Source organism: Lepus europaeus, chromosome 1, assembly GCF_033115175.1.
Source record: "Lepus europaeus isolate LE1 chromosome 1, mLepTim1.pri, whole genome shotgun sequence".
Lineage (NCBI taxonomy): Eukaryota > Metazoa > Chordata > Mammalia > Lagomorpha > Leporidae > Lepus > Lepus europaeus.
The window spans coordinates 53,384,454-53,404,125 of NC_084827.1; the positions used below are offsets into that span (position 1 = coordinate 53,384,454).

The 19,672-nt window shown below is 39.7% G+C and overlaps 1 protein-coding gene and 1 pseudogene across 3 annotated transcripts in view; both read left to right on the plus strand.

The window, feature by feature from the left end:
* Nucleotides 1–19,672, plus strand: part of ZNF277 (zinc finger protein 277) — a 150,849-nt gene that overhangs the window by 64,866 nt on the left and 66,311 nt on the right. For 2 of the 3 annotated variants that reach the window (XM_062177919.1, XM_062178002.1), the window contains exon 2: nucleotides 9,687–9,888. In XM_062177919.1, coding sequence (XP_062033903.1) covers nucleotides 9,687–9,888 — 202 coding nt within the window. The remainder of the gene's footprint in view (nucleotides 1–9,686; nucleotides 9,889–19,672) is intronic. The other variant, XM_062178040.1, reaches the window with a different exon arrangement.
* LOC133764786 (origin recognition complex subunit 4-like) lies at nucleotides 16,541–18,028 on the plus strand (annotated as a pseudogene).

The window sequence follows — 19,672 nt, forward strand, 5'->3', positions numbered from 1 at the left end:
TTTTACCTTTCTTGGATCCTAGAACCCTTGAGGAATTTTCTTCCCTGAAAATTCTGTATCTATATAATGTTGAACATAGTTTCATACAAACCTCCAGAAACCTGAGGATTGCCCATTGACTCCAGGTTAAGAACATCAATAATTAGACTTGCCTTGCTACTTGATCAGTAGCCACATGATGTTATTTAATTTTAAGTTAATTAAGTCAAATTTCCTTTTTCACTTTCCACATTTTATATGCTCAGTAGCCACATGTGCCTAATGGCCACCATTATTGGACATAGTAAATACAGAATGTTTTTTTTCATCACAGACAGTGCTGTTGGATAGCAGTAGGTTAGATGGTTCTAAAATATTTGCTTTAAGAATTTTATTGGGGGCCAGCACTATGACATAGTGGGAAAAGCTGCTGCCTGCGGTTCAAGTCCTGGCTGCTCCACTTCCAATCCAGCTCTCTACCATGGCCTAGGAAAGCAGTAGAAAATGGCCCAAGTCCTTGGGCCCCTGCACCCACGTGGGAGACCCGGAGGAAGCTCCTGGCTGTTGGCTTTGGATCGGCGCAGCTCTGGCCGTTGCGACCAATTGGGGAGCAAACCATCAGAAGATCTTACTCTCTGCCTTTCCTTCTCTCTCTGACTCTGACTTTCAAATAAATAAGTAAATCTTAAAAAAAAAAAAAAAAAAAAAAAAAAAAAAAGAATCTTATTATTGGGGGCCAGCACTGTGGTGTAGCAGGTTAAGCCTCCGCCTATGGTGCCAGCATCCCAGGACGCCAGTTTGTGTCCTGGCTGCTCCTCTGCCAATGCAGCTCTTTGCTATGGCCTAGGAAACCAGTAGAAGATGGCCCAAGTGGTTGGGCCCCTGCACCCATGTGGGAGGCCCAGAAGAAGTTCCTGGCTCCTAGCTTTGGATCTGCCCAGCTCTAACCATTGTGGCAGTGAACCAGCAGATGCAAGACCTCTCTGTTCCTCTCTGTGTCTGTAACTCTACCTCTCAAATAAACCAAATCTTAAAAAAAAAAAAAAAAAAAAAAAAGTCTTATGTATGTTCTTGTGTTTTGAAAACCTAGAATATAGCATGTATTGTAAGAAAGTTTCTTTTAACCACAGAATAAGTCTGTTATCAAAGCATAAGTACATGTATCGCTAGAACTAAAGCAAGACCTTTAGGATTTTGGCTTTTATCTTGTTGTATCTCAATTAAATTCTCCATACTGGTAGTTCTAAATCGTTTCCACTTCTATGTAAGCCCTTGTCTGCAGTATAGGTGGAACTTTTACAAGATGATACTTCAAAAACTTTGAAAAAAATGGAATTTGAAGTGTGAATTTACTTTGGTGCAGAAAAAAATTTGAAGGCTATGTATTGTTTTTCATAATGTGTATTTTCCATATATTGTGAAAAAAATTACACCAAAATAAACTCACTTTTAATTTCATTTTTCATTAACTTTTTAAATATCCTTATATGCTCAGAAAACTGATGCTATCAATTTTCCACATGTCTGTGTCAAAAATATCATGTGTTCACCTTTTCTCTTATTATGATGTGCTACAGAAACAGCAAAAGGATCAAGGAAATGCAAAAGCTTTTGAATTCAATAGTATAATCAAGACTTAAACGAGAGTTGAGAAGTAGACTTACTCTTTTTTAGAAGCTTAGGCTCCACTCACTTGATTTGATCCTTTAAATCTGTTTTGGGGCCCTTGCACGTGTATTTTGAAATAATTAGCAGGAATTCCTAATACATGGTGCAGACGATACTATATTCATCCTCAAATATACAGCCGACCTCATTATCATCAGAGATAATAATAGGAGCTAACCCTATATTCACTGTGGAGGGAACCCATGTATTTCACATTAGCTTCTTCATTTAACTCTTAGAACAACTCTTACTGGGTGAGTAGTGTAATTAATCTAAGTTTTGAAACAAGATTAGAAAGGTTATATAACTTGGTCCAGATTGGTTAATAGGAGTTTTGGAAACCATAATTTCTTGAATTATTCACTTGAGTCTTCTCCATTTTTTTAATTGTAGTTAAAAAAACATAGAATATGAAATCTACTCCCTTAAGCTGTTAACTGTATAGAAAAGTAATGTTAACCATCTGCTCATGTTTTTTGTTTTTTGTTTTTTGTTTTTTTTAAGATTTATTTGAAAGGTAGTTACAGAAAGAGAGGGTACATACCCCAAATAGCCACAACAGCTGGAGCTAGACAAATCAGAAGCCAGGATTCAAGAACTTCTTCCAGTTCTCCCACATGAGTGCAGGGGCCAAGTACTTCTGCTTTCCCAGGTGCATTAGCAGGGAGCCAGATCAAAAGTGCAGCAGCCAGAACTCAAACCGGGACCAATATGGGATGCCAGTGCAGGAGCCAGTGGTTTTATCCGCTATGCCACAGCACCAGCCCATGCTCATTTTTGTATAGCAGATTTCTAGAAGTTTTCACCTTGTGTAATAGAAAATTTATACCTATTGAACAGCATTTCTCCATTTCCCCTCCCCTCCCAGCCCCAGTAACCTCCATTCTACTTTCTGCTTCAGTGAATTTGACTACTTTAGATACCTATCATGAGCAGATTCTGTTTTTAAGAAACAGGTCATCTACACAATTTGAGCCTTTCCACAATGTCAAGCTTTATTAATGATTCACACATTAATTAAGCTATGAGCTGCATGGGCTTCACTGAGTGCTCAATGACCTAAGTATACCCATTTTACTTGTAGTCAGCTGTTGGGTAGAACTGGTAAGGCACATGCAGTTATGGCTACTGTCAATGTATTGACCATATGAATAATTGTACATTATTTCATATTTGTCATACACTTAACATGTATCACACACTAAGATGGAAGAAAATAAGGTCAGTGAGCCAGGGAAAGAAGGAGAATTAGAGAATCCTTGGAGAGGTCTGGATGTTGGTCCTCATATTGCAAAGAAGTCAGTGATGAGTCAGGCTTAGCCTTTGTTGGCCAAAGCCTGGGTCACCAGCGTTGCAAGGCGTTCCACAGGACATGCACTGGACATGGTGTAAGAGTCTGGAGGTTTAGTCTGTATATAATCCAGATCTGGAGTGTGGTAGCTTATGCCCTTGTGTGTAATTATGCCCTTTTTTTAATTACTGAAAAGTATTCATAGTGTTTATGTACCACCTTGTCTTTATCTGTTCATCTGTTGTTTCAGCTTCTTGGCTGTTGCAAGTTATGTCTTAGTGAACATAGGAGTGCAAATATCTCTTTGAGATCCTGTGTTCAGTTTTTTTGGATAAGTTATCAGACCTAGGATGGCTAGATCATATATGATAATTCTGTTTTTAATGTTTTACAGAACCCCCATCTTTTTGGCAATAGCAGCAGCAGGACCACTTTACATTCCTACCTAGAGTGCACAAAGTTTGCATTTTTTCCACATCCTCACCAACACTTGATTTTTCTCTATTTGTTTTAAAATGGCCATCTTAGCAGGTCTCAGGTAGTATTGTGGTTTTGGCTTCCATTTCCCTGATTAGTTATTTTGAGCACGTTTCCATATACGTGTTGGCCCATGAGTATGTCTTCTTCAGAGAAATGTCTATTCAAATCCTTTGCCCATTTTTAACATTTAGTTATTTGGTATTTTGCTATTGAGCTTTTGGAGTTCCATATCTATGTTGCATATCATTCCTTTGTCATTGACTCAGCAGCTGGGGGGTGGCTTAGCTTCAGCGAAATAGCAATGTCAGAGCACAGTTACCCTCATTTTGACATGAGATCTGAACAGTGAGTGCGTTTGCAGTGCCACCACACCTACCAGACCGGATCCACATTGTATCAGAAATCACCAGGTGACACATGTGCACATTAACCTTTGAGGAGCATTGTCTTAGAATAATAGTTGAACATTTTGAAGGTTTTTACCTACAGTCAAACTGTTAATACTCTTCAAAGAACCTCCTCAAAAATTCCACTTCCTAGGGATATAGTTTTATAGTTCATTTGAGCAGAGTTGCTGTTCAAAGTGAGAACTAGAGCAGATAATTTGTTGCTGTTAATTTGTAACACATATGCAAAGTGAATTTGGGCCAAAACAGAATTTCCAAGCAGCTTCACCTCTTTGCTGAAAGGAGCTAGATGTGATTTACTTCCTTTTGCTTGTTAGGGTTCAAGGTACATGTGGCAAAGATTATATATTTCTGCATCTACTGTCTTTTTGCCATGTGGTGAGATATATAAACATGTACTTGTGGTGACAGCTGGAAATAATTCGCTAGAAAAATCTTAGTTATATCTGCTGGCCCAGCATTTAGTATTTTGGAGACTCTTTTTTAGGACAGAATACTATCAAGCTTTGCCACAAGGCCCTGTCACCTAATTTATGTCCTTTTCCATGAGTTCAAAATACCCACATTGTCTATTTTTGTTTGTTTTTAAGATTTTTTTTTTATTTATTTGAAAAGTGGAATCACAAAGAGAGAGAGGGAGAGACACACAGAGAAAGGTCTTCCATCTGCTGGTTCACTCCCCAGTGGCCACATCAGACAGGGCCAGGCCAGGCCAAAGTCAGGAGCTTCTTCCAGATCTCCGCACAGAGGCACAAGCATTTAGACTGTCTTCCACTATCCTCCCAGGCACACCAGCAGGGAGCTGGATTGAAAGTGGCTCAGCCAGGACTCACCGTCATCTCAGATGGCAGTTTTACCTGCTACGCCACAGTGCCATGTGCCCCCTACACACACACACACACACACAGTCGTATATAGTAATGATGTTCACAATCCCCAGGTGATCACCCTGTAAATCCTTGATTTCCACATAGAAATTTAGGTGCTACTGCTTGGTAAAAATTGCATTTCTTCAGTATGATAAGGTCCAATATTTTTTAAGTGCTCTACACATGGTGAAACCCAGAGATTTGAAAATCACTGCTCTAAATTAATTATATATTCAAGCTTCAAGTCTATGCTATGTAAACACTCTCTGGAGTGATTAGTTAGAGTGGATTCAACATCCCACTTGGTCCTTATTTACTGAAGACTGTCCTAACATGAAGAATGAAAAAAAGTGAAAGATTCCTATCTAGGGAAACATCCTTTTGTTAACACTCAGCAATGTTTATTGTTATTTTAGGACTTAGTGTAATTTTTACACCATTGATTGTTAATTGCCAGTGGACCCATTACAACACGGCCCAAGCACTAACAGTCTAGCTGTGAATATAGCTGGACCACCCACAATTCCAGGCAGAGAAAGTTCTCTGAAATAGACTTTTCCTAGAAGCTAAATTAAAGTTAAAACTCCAATTACTGTTCCATTTTCATTCTTTCATGTCTTCATTCAATAATCATTTATCAGATACCAGATCCATTCCAGGCATTATATCTATGTAACAGATATAAAATAAATAAAACTTTGTTCTTGACCTTGAAGGGGTTCATAGCCTAACATACTGATAGAGATGTACATATAAATAATTAATTAAACACAGATATTGGCCCTTATTGGACATGGAGATGTAGAGTGAGTCAAGCTATAGGAGAACCTGAATGAAAAGAATTGTATGAATGCTTCACATGAGACACTAATCACTACTGCCATTGTCTGCCAGCTGTAAAAGGAATGTCTACCTTCTGAGCAAATCATTTGGCTGTATCTAAAACTCATTATCCTTCCTCCCATTTAAAAAAAAAAAAAAGAAAGAAAGAAAGAAACACACCTTCTCTACATGTTTTCCTAGATTGTCCACTGGCACTCCCTCAGCCAAAACACTTCTTTTGGCCCATCAGCAATCAAGGACTGTCAGTTTAATCTCCTGTAGCCTCTCCATCCCTTCTCCTCAGTAATCACTGCTAATGTTGCTGCCTCAGATAAGCCCTCAGAGGACATCTGCAGTAGTCTCCCTATTGGTCTCCCCATCTTGAGACTTGCCTCTTTCCAATCCATTCTCTTCATATCAGTTTAAACCATAGAAATGGCTCTAATTCCTTAGAAAAAGGTCTAAACTCCTTCATACTATGTACAGGGTAAGCCAAACTGCTTAGATTCAAATCCTGACCCTCTATTTAACAGCTGTCTGGAGCAGGTCACTTCAGTGCCTGAGTTCCTTCTTAAGTGGAACTTTCACAGGGTTAATGCAGGGCTAAGTGAGTTAACACTTTATGTGTGAAGTGATTAACAATGCATGGAACAACATAAACACACAATGATGGTGCTAATCCTGGTGGGCGGTTATCAAGTACCTCCCCTGTGTGGTACTCACCTTCCTTTCCAAAACCTAACAATCTAGAGAAGGGAAAGGGAAACAAATAGGTAAACAAATTATATTATGGGTACAATTGCAGATTTGAGCAAAGTGCTAAATGACTAGGGAGTCAGAAAACTACAACATCTTGTTGCTTAGGGGACCTGCACTGTGACAAAGAGGGTAAAGCCACCACTTGCAGTATGGGTGCTGCTTTGAGACCCAGCTCTCCACTTCCAGTCCTGCTCTCTGTTATGACCTGGGAAAGCATTAGAAGGTGATCCAAATGCTTGGGCCCTTGCACCCACATGGAGACCTGGAAGAAGCTCCTGGCTCCTGGCTTTGGATTGGCCCATCTCCAACCATTGCAGCCATTTAGGGAGTGAACCAGTGGATGGAAGATCTCTCTCTCTCTCTGCCTCTGCCTCTCTGTAACTCTTCCTTTCAAATAAATAAATAAGTCTTTTTAAAGAAATCTTGTTGCTTAAAAATATTATATTAAAATTTTTATTTATTTGAAAAACAGAGATAGGAGAGACAGAAAGAAAGATTTCCCACCTGCTGGTCACTCCCCAAATGGCACAATGGCCAAGAGTGGGCTAGACAAAAACCAGGAGCATGAAACTCCATCTGGGTCTTCCACATAGGTACAGGGACCTAAGGACTTGGGCCATCTTCAGCTGCTTTCCCAGGAGCACTAGCAGGGAGCTGGATTGGAAGTGAAGTAGGCAGGATACAAACCAGGGCCCATATGAAATGCCAGCATTGCTTATGGAAGCTTAACCTACTATACCACGAGGCTGGACCCCAAAATTTTTATTTTCTAAAATACATAGTTACTTGACCTCCCAAATACAATTGAATACCTTCCAAGCCATATGTTCCTCAGGCATGGAAGTTGCATATTCATGATTTTGTTCCCCTATACCTTTGCAGTGACCCTAAACAATTTAACTCTAGAATATGCAAACATTTAGGTCCATTCTTTTTGTAATAATTTACAAGAAAAAAAAACAACCAGAAACTGGGCATTAGACATACAACAGGGAAGGAAAATAACCAAAGAAGTAAAGCCTTGGGGAAAAAAAATAGACAATGATAGAGATTAACTGTGCTCTATTGATTTTTGGAGCATGTGGGCCACTGAGCTTTGTGCAAGAATTATCATGGGAGTGGTAGTGAGGAGACTACAGAACACTGGCAGAATACACAAAAATTCAAAGTAACTTCTATAAACATAATTCAAAAACAACAGTGAACCTATGTGTAGAGGAAACACAGAGTTGGTTGAAATGACTTCTGCTACTATGCGTAGAGTAATTGTAATATTTTAATTTAGGCTCAACTTATTATTGTCTAGGCCACTTATTAACATTGTGACTCTGGGAAATTATTTAACTTCTCTCAGTACCAACTCCCTTATCTGGAAGACGGGATTATAGCTGTACTGCCAAATACAACAGTTAGAATTAACTGTGAAGATGTCCTAAAGCACTTTATTGATAATTTACAAATAGTGAACACTCAGTAAATGTTAGTTCATGATGTCGGTGGTGATTATTAACACCATGGGCTTGTTTTCTATTATAAAGCAAAATGAATTTGCAAATAATCACATTTAAGGATAGGGTGTGATGCAGTAGTAGTTACTTTCTGTATGACAGTAATATTTATTAATAGTACCCTTATTTAGACTATGCTGTCTGTGGTTATCATGTTCTTGTCAATATAACATAGTATTATAGATTTTCATAAGTATATTACTTATCTCACTTTCCCCTATCCTGTTTTTCACATATGAGCTTTAAATTCTGATATACTTTGACTTATAACTGAAGAACTATAGAATTCCAGAATTCCTTGATTCCACTTCCTAATTTAATAAATAGAATAATTGGTAACACAAGTTTTGTTAATAGTGCTTCTAAAGTGCTTGTGTATTTTAAATATTCTCCCTGATGTCATGTGTACTCTACTGTTTTCACCTTCTCTGGTCTGGTGCTGATAAGTAGTTTTAGAAACAAAGATAAACAGTTTGACTTTGCATTGTTTTATTTTTGCATACTATTTATACTATATATATATATATATATATATATACTATATATATAGTATTTATTTTGTATAGCTCAGTTAGGTGTCTTCTCCATCCTCCTGCTCACATAAACCTATGCATTCTCTACCTCTGTATCTTTACCCTTTAAACTTATTAGTGCCTTCAAATAATTGTGAGCACTCTAACCTTGTGGGTAAGGATTATGTCTTGCAACATGGTACAGAAAAAGATGAGTACCCAGCAGATACTCAGTTGGTTTTTGTTGAGTGAATACATGCTGTCCTCTGGTATCACCTATCTCATTCCTAGGCCATTGTCATCAGTGTTTGGGTAGCTCATTCAATTAATTATTCAATTATGGATACCTTAATATGATAGGGTAAAATAAATGAAAAGAAATGAAATTTACCAGGAGATCTGGTCTTAATTGTAAAGACTGTTGTATGTAGAATAGCTGTCTGCCTTTCTGAAGAAGATTCCCTGTGCCTTTGCAAATGCCAGAGGCTTTACCCCATTTTCCTTTACCCCATTTGCCATTAGTAATCTACGTAACAGCCTGAAAAAGGTGAAAGGTCCAGGCTTCCACCCTGGCAGACTAAAGAGGACTCATGACACAACTCACTGTAGTTTGAAGACCTGAAATCAAAATCATAGACTTGATACATTTCAAGTCTTAGATCCTGTAGGTGATATTAAGAAAAGGAATATTACAGCCAGAAAATATGATTTCCACACATATCTAGTATTGACCCTATAATGCTTCATAAAAGTTGGAATTGTAATACATAATTGTGTAATGAACAAATGATAGACATAGATCAACATAGGAATTTGCCACTGGACCACCCAGCATATGCTGTGTCAGTCTGATGTGAGAGTTGTCTTCTTTGTGCTTGACAAATAATCTGAAACAGCAAAGGGTTTGCAGGTGCAACAACCAACAGCATAAAAAAATTGGCCTGGAATCATCTGTCTCCTCAGTATATACCATTTATTTCCCTCTGTGTGTTGTCTCTCAGCCATAGGTCACAATTGGGCCTTAGAGCCCAACCCAGCATGTTGCAGCCTACCCCCTCCCAAGTACCCCCGGAATTGCTGCCATTGGCCAGTGTCCAAGGAGAAGGCTTGAACAGCTGCCCTGACAAATGGATTTCCCCCATTCAGGCAAGCAAACGGGGAGTTTGAGCTGCTTTGCGATACTCCCTGCCTCTGGGTTGCAGAAGCTGTTTAAAATGATAATAAAGCATCCTACTCTCTGACACTATGTATTTTTCTTTTTGGAAATGTACAAATATCTCCAGGATTCTTTCAGTGTAGGAGTTGAGAAATCATCTTACTAAGAGTTGATTTCAATTTTGCTTTTTCATTTCTTTTTTTTTTTTTTTTCTTTTTTCCTCTCTTTCTCACAGACAGTAAGGATTGTATCCTGGAGCCGCTTTCCCTGCCAGAAAGTCCAGGTGGCACCACCATTTTAAAAGGTTCTCCATCTGTGCCTTGTATTTTCTGTGAAGAACATTTTCCTGTGGCTGAACAAGACAAACTTCTGAAACACATGATTATTGAGCATAAGATTGTCATAGCTGATGTCAAGTTGGTTGCTGATTTCCAAAGGTAAGTTTTGTTTCTGTCCATTTAAGAATTAAATTCCATGTTCATCAGAGGAATGGCATGACCTATATATAAAATCATCCCTATACAAATATGAAAATTACTATTTTTTCTCAGAATTCTCCTTAGACTTTAAAAAAAAAAATTGTGCTCCATTGCATACTGTACTTTTTTAAAAACTTTCTCATTCTTTTTTTCTTGAATGTGTATGTTGTATTTGATAATGTCACTGTCTCCACATCTGGAAACGGTCCAGCTTTCCAGAGTAGATAATAGGCCTTTTGCCACAATTCATGAGATTGTTGACTTCTATGAGATTAATGTTCTTTTCATTTTTTAAGCCAAAGACATTCTGAATGAGTCCTTCCAGAAGGCGAAAATAGACTTGGTAACAGGCCACCCAGGAGGCAGTGATTGAGAACACGGGTCCTCAGAGCCTTTCAAGCCAAAAGGATTTTGTTAAAACAATTCTCAGTTTAAAAGTACTGTGATAAGACTGAAAACAACAAATAAAAAACTGTATCACTCAAGAAGCAAAAGCCATAGAAGAATAGATATCTGTTGAGATCAGTAACCAAGATGTGCCAGGGAAGATTAAAACAACAGCAACACAAAAAAACATATAGAACCGAGTGCTTGAAAACTACACACAGTGGACCTGCAGGAATTTTTCTGTTTTTAAGATTTATTTATTTATTTTGAAAGCATTAGAGAGAGGAGAGCATGAAAGGAGAGATCTTTCATCCACTGGTTCACTCCCCATCTGGCTACAACAGCCAGTGCTGAGCCAGGCCAAAGCCAGGAGCCAGGAGCTTCATCTGGGTCTCCCATGAGGGTGGCACAAATACTTGCACCATCTTCTGATTTTCTCAGACCATTAGCAGGGAGCTGGATCAGAAATGGAGCAGATAACACCTGCCCTGGCACTAAAATGGCGGAATAGGGAGGGAGCTTACTGCTCTAGTCTAGGGAAAGATAGTTTAGAAAAACATGGAGACAGTGCAGTCTCAGGGAATAGTTAGAAAACATCAGAGGAAACTCCACGCAAATTAGAAAGACACTGTGGATCTATGTGGAGTGCGTGTACATGCACAATTCAAGACTACAGCAGCCGAGAGCCTCAGCACCAGCATGGGAGTGTGAGGTGAGATCAGACTGCAGCAACCCAAGCCACTGGCAATAAACCTACAGGAAGATGCTGGTATGAGTCTGGCTTGTAGCCCTGTGAGGGACAGCATATCTGGCAACCTAGAGGGGAAAAAAGGGGGGTACACTTCTCTCTTCCTGACCAACCGGCACTGATGTCTTGTAAGTAGCCAGAGCAGGCAGGCGCCATTTTGGACATACGTAACAGCCATGCCAGCTTGTACCTGCACGTCCAATAACCAGCCGAGAGGAGACACCCAAGTCTGGCTGGGGGAATTGACAGGAGGCTGGGTGCTTGTGACTGTGGGAACCTTGTGTGCTAGGACTGTGGCAACACTGTGGCTGCGTGTGAGGATGCAGGGTGTGGATGAGACTTAGGGCAGTCACTGTGGGTGGCTCCACATGCTGGGGGCTCCCTGATTCCCTGATGAGGGTCATTGCTGCAGGATCTGTGCTCACACCAAGGACTGCATGGATCCTTGTGGCAGGATGAATATTGCACCCACTGGAACTAAGGCCCAGGCATTGGCCTCCTTGGATGAGAGGAGATGAACATTAGAACAGAAATTTAAAGAATTTGTCACCACTCGTCCATCATTACAAAAGATGCATAAAGATGTGCTGCACACAGAAACAGAAACATGGCCATCACTAGGAAAGAAGGTGAAGGCAGAAAATCCCCCAGTAAAGGTACAAAGGCAATCCAAAGTAAGCAATAGAAATACTTATGGAAAAATGGCAAGGCCAATTCATTACTTATCAGTAGTCCCATTGAATGTAAATGGCCTCAACTCTCCAGCTAAAAGATACAGAATGGCTAAGTGGAAAAATACAAAATCCATCTATTTGCTGCCTACAAGAAACACATCTCACCAACAAAGGTACATGCAGACTGAAAGTGAAAGGATGGAAAAAGATATTCTATGCTAACAGAAACCAAAAGAGAGCTGTGTAGCCATCTTAATATCAGACAAAACTGTTAAAAGAAACAAGGGCACTGAGCAATGACTAAGGAAGATGTGACTATCATAAATGTACACACACCTAATTACAGGGCATCTGGCTATTTAAAAGAAATGTTGATGGATCTAAAGAGACAAAGACTCCCATACAGTAGTAGTGGGGGACTTCAATACCTGACTTGCAACAATGGACAGATCAACCAGACAGAAAATCAGCAAGGAAACAGCAGAATTAATCGACACTATAGACCATATGTACCTAATGGATATCTACAGAACTTTTCATCCTTCAGATACAGAATACACATTCTTCTCACCAATGCGTGGAACTTTCTGTAGGATAGACTGCAGGCCAGGTCATAAAGAAACTCAGCAAATTCAAGGGATTCGAAATCATACCATGCATCATCTCTGACCATAATGGAATGAAGCTGGAGATCAACAACTCAACATATGCATATCTACAACATATGCAAGCACATGGAGGCTGAACAGCAGGCTCCTGAATGAACAGTGGGTCATAGCAGAAATTGAAATAAAAAAACTGTTGAGAAAGTTTTCTTTTTATACTATTTGTGGAAATCTTTACTTAGTATAGAGTTAATTTTCTATGTATAAAGTTAATTGAAAACAGATCTTAGTAAAAAATTTTTTTAAAGATTTTATTTATTTGAGAGGTAGAGTTACAGACAGTGAGAGAGAGAGACACAGAGAAAGGTCTTCTGTCCACTGGTTGGTTCACTTCCCAATGGCTGCAACGGTCAGAGCTGCACCAATCCAAAGCCAGGAGCCAGGTGCTTCTGCCGGGTCTCCCATGTGGGCGCAGGGGCCCAAGGACTTAGGCCATCCTCCACTGTTTTCCCAGGCCACAGCAGAGAGCTGGATTCAAAGAGGAGCAGCCAGAACTAGAACCGGCACCCATATGAGTTGTTGGTGCTGCAGGTGGAGGATTAACCTACTGTGCCACAGTGCTGGCCCCAGTGAAAAATTAAAAATGGAAATAGGAGAAGGAGGAGGAAGAAGGGTGGCCGTAGGGGTGGGAGGGTGGGTACGATAGGAAGAATCACTATGTTCTTAAAGTTGTACTTATGAAATGCATGAAGTTTGTATACCTCAAATAAAAGGTTTCTGGGGAGGGGGGGAGATAAAAGATGCTAAGATCAAATATAATTGTATATAACCAATAACTACAATTATACTTTGATTGTCTTACCACCCATTCTATGGTTCTGTTGCCTGCTAAAGTTAGTATATATTCAAGTTACATGTCATATTGTAATACTTGGAAATTAAAATGCTGGATATTAATACATATTGGACTTCATTTTCATACATTTATTTAGCTTTCACATGTATTATTTCATTTAATTTTTACAAGTGGGAAGATAGAGACTCTAGATAAGCAGGCAGAAAATGGGAAAATTAGGCCTTTACTCCCATTATATGGGCCTCCACCCAAAGTCCTACTTTATTTCTACTAAACCATGCAGCTTCTCAAATGTGACTAACTACTCTTTCCTCCCTGCTATTTTCATTCTTGAGTTAAAGCCAGGCATGACACGTAGAATGAAACTCATATTTGAAAATGTGAAAAAAAAAAAAAGACAAAGTGAAGCAACCGGGACACAAACTAGTGCCCATTTGGGATCCTGGCATTGCAGGCAGCAGCTTTACCCACTATGCCACAACACTGGCCCCGGAAAGTCTTTCTGCATGAAATCTTACCCTTATAACCAGAGCACCAAGTGAGTTAGACTCGAGTGGGAACACCTGACTTAGAATGTCCATACCAGCAGTCAAATGATACAAGAAATTATTCCTTTTTTCCCAAATTATAATCTCTGGAAATATTTGTTCAGGGAAAATACCTCCTCTTAAACCAGTAGTGGGGCAGCACTGTGACATAGTGTTCTAAGCTTTGGCCTGCGGTCCCAGTTCATGTGGCTTGGAAAAGCAGTAGAAGATGGCCCAAGTGCTTAGGCCCCTGTACTTGCATGGGAGACCTGGAAGAAGTTCCTGGCTCCAGGCTTCAGGTTGGACCAGCTCCAGCTGTTGGGGCCATTTGGGGAGTAAACAAGCGTACAGAAGACCTCTCTCCTGTCTGCCTCTCTCTGTCTGTAACTCTACCTCTCAAATAAATAACTAAATAAAGTTTTATTAAAAAAAAAACCTGCAATGGGTTAGTTATGCTTATGTCATGACTGATTGAAAATTGGAAAGATGTTCTATAAAGGCAACATCATGGTGGTTACTGGCTTAGTATAGTTAACTCTGAAAGCATACAATTTGGTGTATCTGATAGTATCTCTCAGTTCCCCTAAAAACCATCAGAGTGTGCCATACATTGTAATATCCCTGAATCTAAACTCTGTCTTTCAGATCACATACATCATTCTCAGTGACCAAATTACTTCCCAGGATGGCTCTTGCAGAGCAGCAAGCATTTAGAGTATGAAATCAAGCAGGCCTAGGGTTGAATGCAGGCTCCAAAACTTCCCAACCTTGTGATTTCCAGCCAGCTACTTAATTTGCTCTAAGATCAGTATTCCCATCTACAAATTGGGGTTAACATGAGCCTTAGCAAGGTTGTTGAATAGCATATAAAATGGTATGTATAGCACCTGCAAGAGTCTGAGATATAATGTGTACCTATGCTGCCCATTGTAGTCAAAATGTCATTTGTATTTTGGTTACCAAAGATACATTTGAAATCTTAGTTTTCTACAACTGTATCTTGTCTGCAGTAGGCATTTATGTGGGTTTGAAAACCTAATTAGCATTTGTAAAATTTTATTCTGAGTTCTAAACAATCTAAACTTCTGGAAAGAAAAAATTGTTTTTAAATTAGAATAGCCAGCATACCCGCAGCAACAATATTAGCTGTTCTCTTGTCCTGATCTTTTCTCAGCTGCCTAGCATAGATGCTGAATACCTGTCGTGTGCCTTTCATCCACTCAATGTTGCTGAGTAGATTTTGGTGCTGCTTGGTAAGGGAACAGAAATAGAATAAACTAGGGGGACCATTATGTGAATGATAGTCAGTGAATGTCACTGACTAGTAAAATAAGCTAATTTCTTACTTTAAGAGAAGGCAATCTGTACTTATTCTAATTCATTATTTATTTTCAATGAAGTGTATGTTCATAGAATATTCTGGAAGTTTTCTCATATGATACCTAGTTATAAGTAGTCAGATATGTGGAACTTCTTACATTAAAAGTCAATCATTGACAAGATAATTAAGATTATTTCTGTGTAAGCCACCTAGTTCAAGATACGAAATTTTAACTCTTTAATCATATAATCTCAGAAAAATATGATCATCTTTCAGTGATAATTGAATATTGTTAAGATTTTTCTTTTTCTTTTGTTCCTAAAATCTGAGGATTGTCTGAATTTAAGTTTGTACTTTCTTCTTTGCCTATGTATGATAGTTAAGTGGCTGTATTTGTACTGATCAATCTGTTTTCATCATTGACATTAATCTTATTTGGAAACCTAGATTCTGCTTGTCAGCTATCCCATAATTAAATGAAATCTTCACTTAGGAAGTAAAAATTTGATTACTCCAAATTGACCAAGAGTATATCTGAGTAGATGCTGTTGTTTTTAAATACTTTTCATCTTTTTTTAAAGATTTATTTATTTGAAAGCCAGAGTGACATAGTGATGAAGATAAAGATCAGGAGATGTTTCATCTACTGGTTCACTTCCCAAATGACCAGACCAGCCAGAGTGGTCCATGCTGAAGCCAGGAGCCTGAAACTCCTCCAGGTCTCCCATATAGGTGGCAATGGCCCAAGTACTTGGGCTATCTTCCACTGCCTTCCCATATACATCAGCAGGAAGCTGGATCAGGAGCAGAGTAGCCAGGACTCAAACCCTTGCTCCAATATGGGATATCTGCATTGCAAGCAGTGGCTTTAACCCTGTGCTCCACAATACCATCCTTTAAATAAGGTATCCAACTTCCTTTAAATAATAACCTCCTACTATTTAAGGAAACTAAAATTTTGTCTTCAAAACAAATGTTTGTGATCAGAATTATTTTAAAGATTTATTTTATTTAAAGGCAGAAGCAGATTGAAGGAGAGAGAGAGAGGTCTTCCATCGGTGATTCACTCCCCATATGGCCGCAATGGCCAGAGCTACACTGAGCCAAAGCCAGGAGTCTTTTCTAGGTCTCCCATGTGGGTGCAGGGGCCTAAGGACTTGGAACATTTTCTGCTTTCCTAGGCCATAGCAGAGAGCTGGATGCTGGATCAAAAGTGGAGTAGCAGTTGCTCGAACCGATGCACATATGGGATGACAGCACTGCAGGCAGCAGCTTTACCTGCTATGCCACAGAGCAGGCCCCCTGTGATCAGAATTAAGTTCGACCTTTAAGACATTGTAACAAGGGGGAGGGGAAGGGAAGGAAGAGAAAGTCCTTTCTCTTTAACACTCCCAGCTTTCTCCTCCCTCCTAAGAGCAAGTGGAGGAACGGAAGTGATCATGGACAGAGGCCCAAGGAGGTCACGTGCTTGCACAGGAGGCATGTGCGGGACATGCCAGGAGTAATTGTTTTACAGTTGGCAGCTGCAGGTGAAGCCAAGTAAAGAATGCAATCTTGGGAAGAATGAAGCGGTCTTGGGAAGTGATTCTTACAGTCGCTGGATGCCTGCTTTGTCCTGAATTTGAATTTGTTGAATAACAACTTAATACATGCAGAATGCCTTTCACAGGTACAAAGAATTTTACGTGCAAGATTTTGTCATCAGAATCGTCATAATAACCTATCTGGAGTGCAAGTACAGTACAAACATTTGAGCTGCTAACTGGGTATTTTGGAACTTTTAGAAAATAGAGAAGTCACAATTTCCTCACTGACAGATACACTTAATGAATTCATTTGGTTTTCCACAGTATGTTAAAATATTTAAAGAACAATTATCTCTACCTGCAGAAATTCCAAACAAGATTTCTGCTGAGAAATGGAATAAGAATGTTTAGTGTCTCTCTGAAGACAGAAGTGTGAGAAAAGTATCACAGAAGCATTTCTCTCTCTCTCTCTCTTTTTTTTTTTTTTAAGATTTCATTTATTTATTTGAGAGGTAGAGTTACAGACAGAGAGAAGGAGAGACAGAAAGGTCTTCCTTCACTCCCCAAATGGCCGCAATGGCTGGAGCTGCGCTGATCCGAAGCCAGGAGCCAGGTGCTTCCTCCTGGTCTCCCATGCGGGTGCAGGGGCCCAAGGAGTTGGGCCATCTTCTACTGCTTTCCCAGGCCATAGCAGAGAGCTGGATTGGAAGAGGGGCAGTAGGGACTTGAACCGGTGCCCATATGGGATGCTGGTGCCACAGGTGGAGGATTAACCTACTGCGCCACGGCGCCAGCCCCCAGAAGCATTTCAATGTCAGCAAAACCTGCAGTCATTACACAGGCTACTGATGCTTGCTTTTAATTGAGTAACAGCATCTCATCCATTTGTGACTCCAGCAGATCTGATGGAGGCTAACCAGTTGTGTAGCATGGGTTCTAAAACCAATATTGTACATGATCTATCAGTCTTGGAAATCTGTCTTATAATAGCAATGAAATATTTAAGTGACATCTATGAAGAGGAGTCCTTTAATATTCAAATGGTCTATAATGAGTTTCAAAAGTTTGTTCACTGGCTTCAGATCAGCGCAGCGCCGGCCATAGCGGCCATTTGGGGAGTGAACCAATGGAAGGAAGACCTTTCTCTGTCTCTCTCACTCACTGTCTATAACTCTACCTGTCAAATAAAAAAAAAAAAAAAGTTTGTTCAAAGGAAGGCCCATTCTGTTCATAATTTTGAGAAACCTTTTGTCATGAAGGCTTTTGAACACTTACGACAATTAGAATTAATAAAGCCCATCTAAAGAACTTCAGTAAATTCACAGAAACAGTACCAGCTGATGAAACTGCTTTTGGATAATGCTCAAATTATGAATGCTCTGAAGAAATACCCAAACTGTCATATAGATGTTAAGCAGTGGGCGACATCCTCACTAAGCTGGTTAAGAATATAACTTCAACTTTGGCATTTTAGGCATTCTGTAAAAAGCTAAAAAGTTATTGTTTCATAAGATATGACATTTTCTTATTAGCATTTTTGTATTTAATAGAGATTGTTGGATGTGTTAAGTGTCTTGGCTGTGTCTTTTCTTACCTATGAATCCTGTGCAGCAACTTGATTTATAATTCCAGTGATTGATTTAGATTATGTTTAAGTGACATATTTTACTCAATAAAATGCAACTGTTTTAGGGGAAAAAAGAATTAAGTTCAAATCTTCTCAGCATTCTATGACTGTTCCCTAATTTCAGAAAAGAAGTTAGAGGAGGGATGGGAAGGAGGGATCAGTGAGAGGCTCAAGTTGTTATGAATGAATTCACTCAGAGGATTTCTCAGAAAAGAACTGTTCATTTTTTTCATTGCTTTTTAAATATTTATTTATTTATTTAAGAGGCAGAGTTACAGAGAGAGGGAGAGAAAAGGAGGATTCTTTCATCTAAGGGTTCAATTCCTAAATGGCCTCAATGGCCAGAGCTGGTCCAATCAGGAGCTAGAAACTTCTTCCAGGTCTTCCATGTGGATGCAGGGGCCCACGCATTTTGGCATTTTCCACTAGTTTCTCAGGCCATTAGCAGAGAACTGGATTGGAGCTGGGACTTGAACCAACACCTGTATGGGATGCCAGCACCACAGGCAGATGCTTCACCTACTATGCCACAGCGCTGACCTGAACTGTTCATTTTGAGTACAGTATATAGAAGAAGATGACAGGGGCCAGCGCCGTGGCCCACTGGGTTGATCTTCTGCCTGTGGTGCCGGCATCCCATATGGGCACCAGGTTCTAGTCCCGGTTGCTCCTCTTCCAGTCCAGCTCTCTTCTGTGGCCCAGGAAGGCAGTTGGGGATGGCCCAGGTGCTTGGGCACCTGCACCCGCATGGGAGACCAGGAGGAAGCACCTGGCTCCTGGCTTCGGATCGGCGTAGCTCTGACTATAGCGACCATTTGAGGGGTGAACCAGCGGAAGGAAGAGCTTTCTCTCTGTCTCTCTTTCTCACTGCCTAACTCTGTCTGTCAAATGAAGAAGGAGAAGGAGAAGAAGAAGAAGACAATAGATGAATTTAAACCTTCTTGTGCTTACAAGAAGTAAGCTATATGGTTTCATATTCATTACAGTTGATGTTTTCTCTACTGAAACAAAGTAACAGTAAGATTTCCTGGGACAGAGGAATAAAAACAAAAATAAAAATCTTTCCTTTGAGCTCATTTAACATAGTTATTTATACAGAGCTATTTTCTGACTTTTTTTAATTAGATAAAAATTTCTCCAGAGACAAATGTGAACTCCTAAATTCTTGGCCCCTTCTATATTAAATTCTGCTCATTCAGTGCTACTTAATTAACAGCCATATCTCAAACCTTTAAGCCTTTGTCAAGAAGCACAGCATTACACTGAGGGCCTGGGCCTGCTACAGGGATTTTTTGTGTGAGACAATTCTATGAGACATGAAGTTCTTTTGAAAGACAATAAGTATTTGCCACTGACCTTATAATTACCTTTATGGTTCTTAAATAAAGTACGAAATACCTTGATGACTATCATCCAAATAAAGAGTCTGTGCCCTGTATTTCATGATGACTTTTATATATTGAGTAGTCGA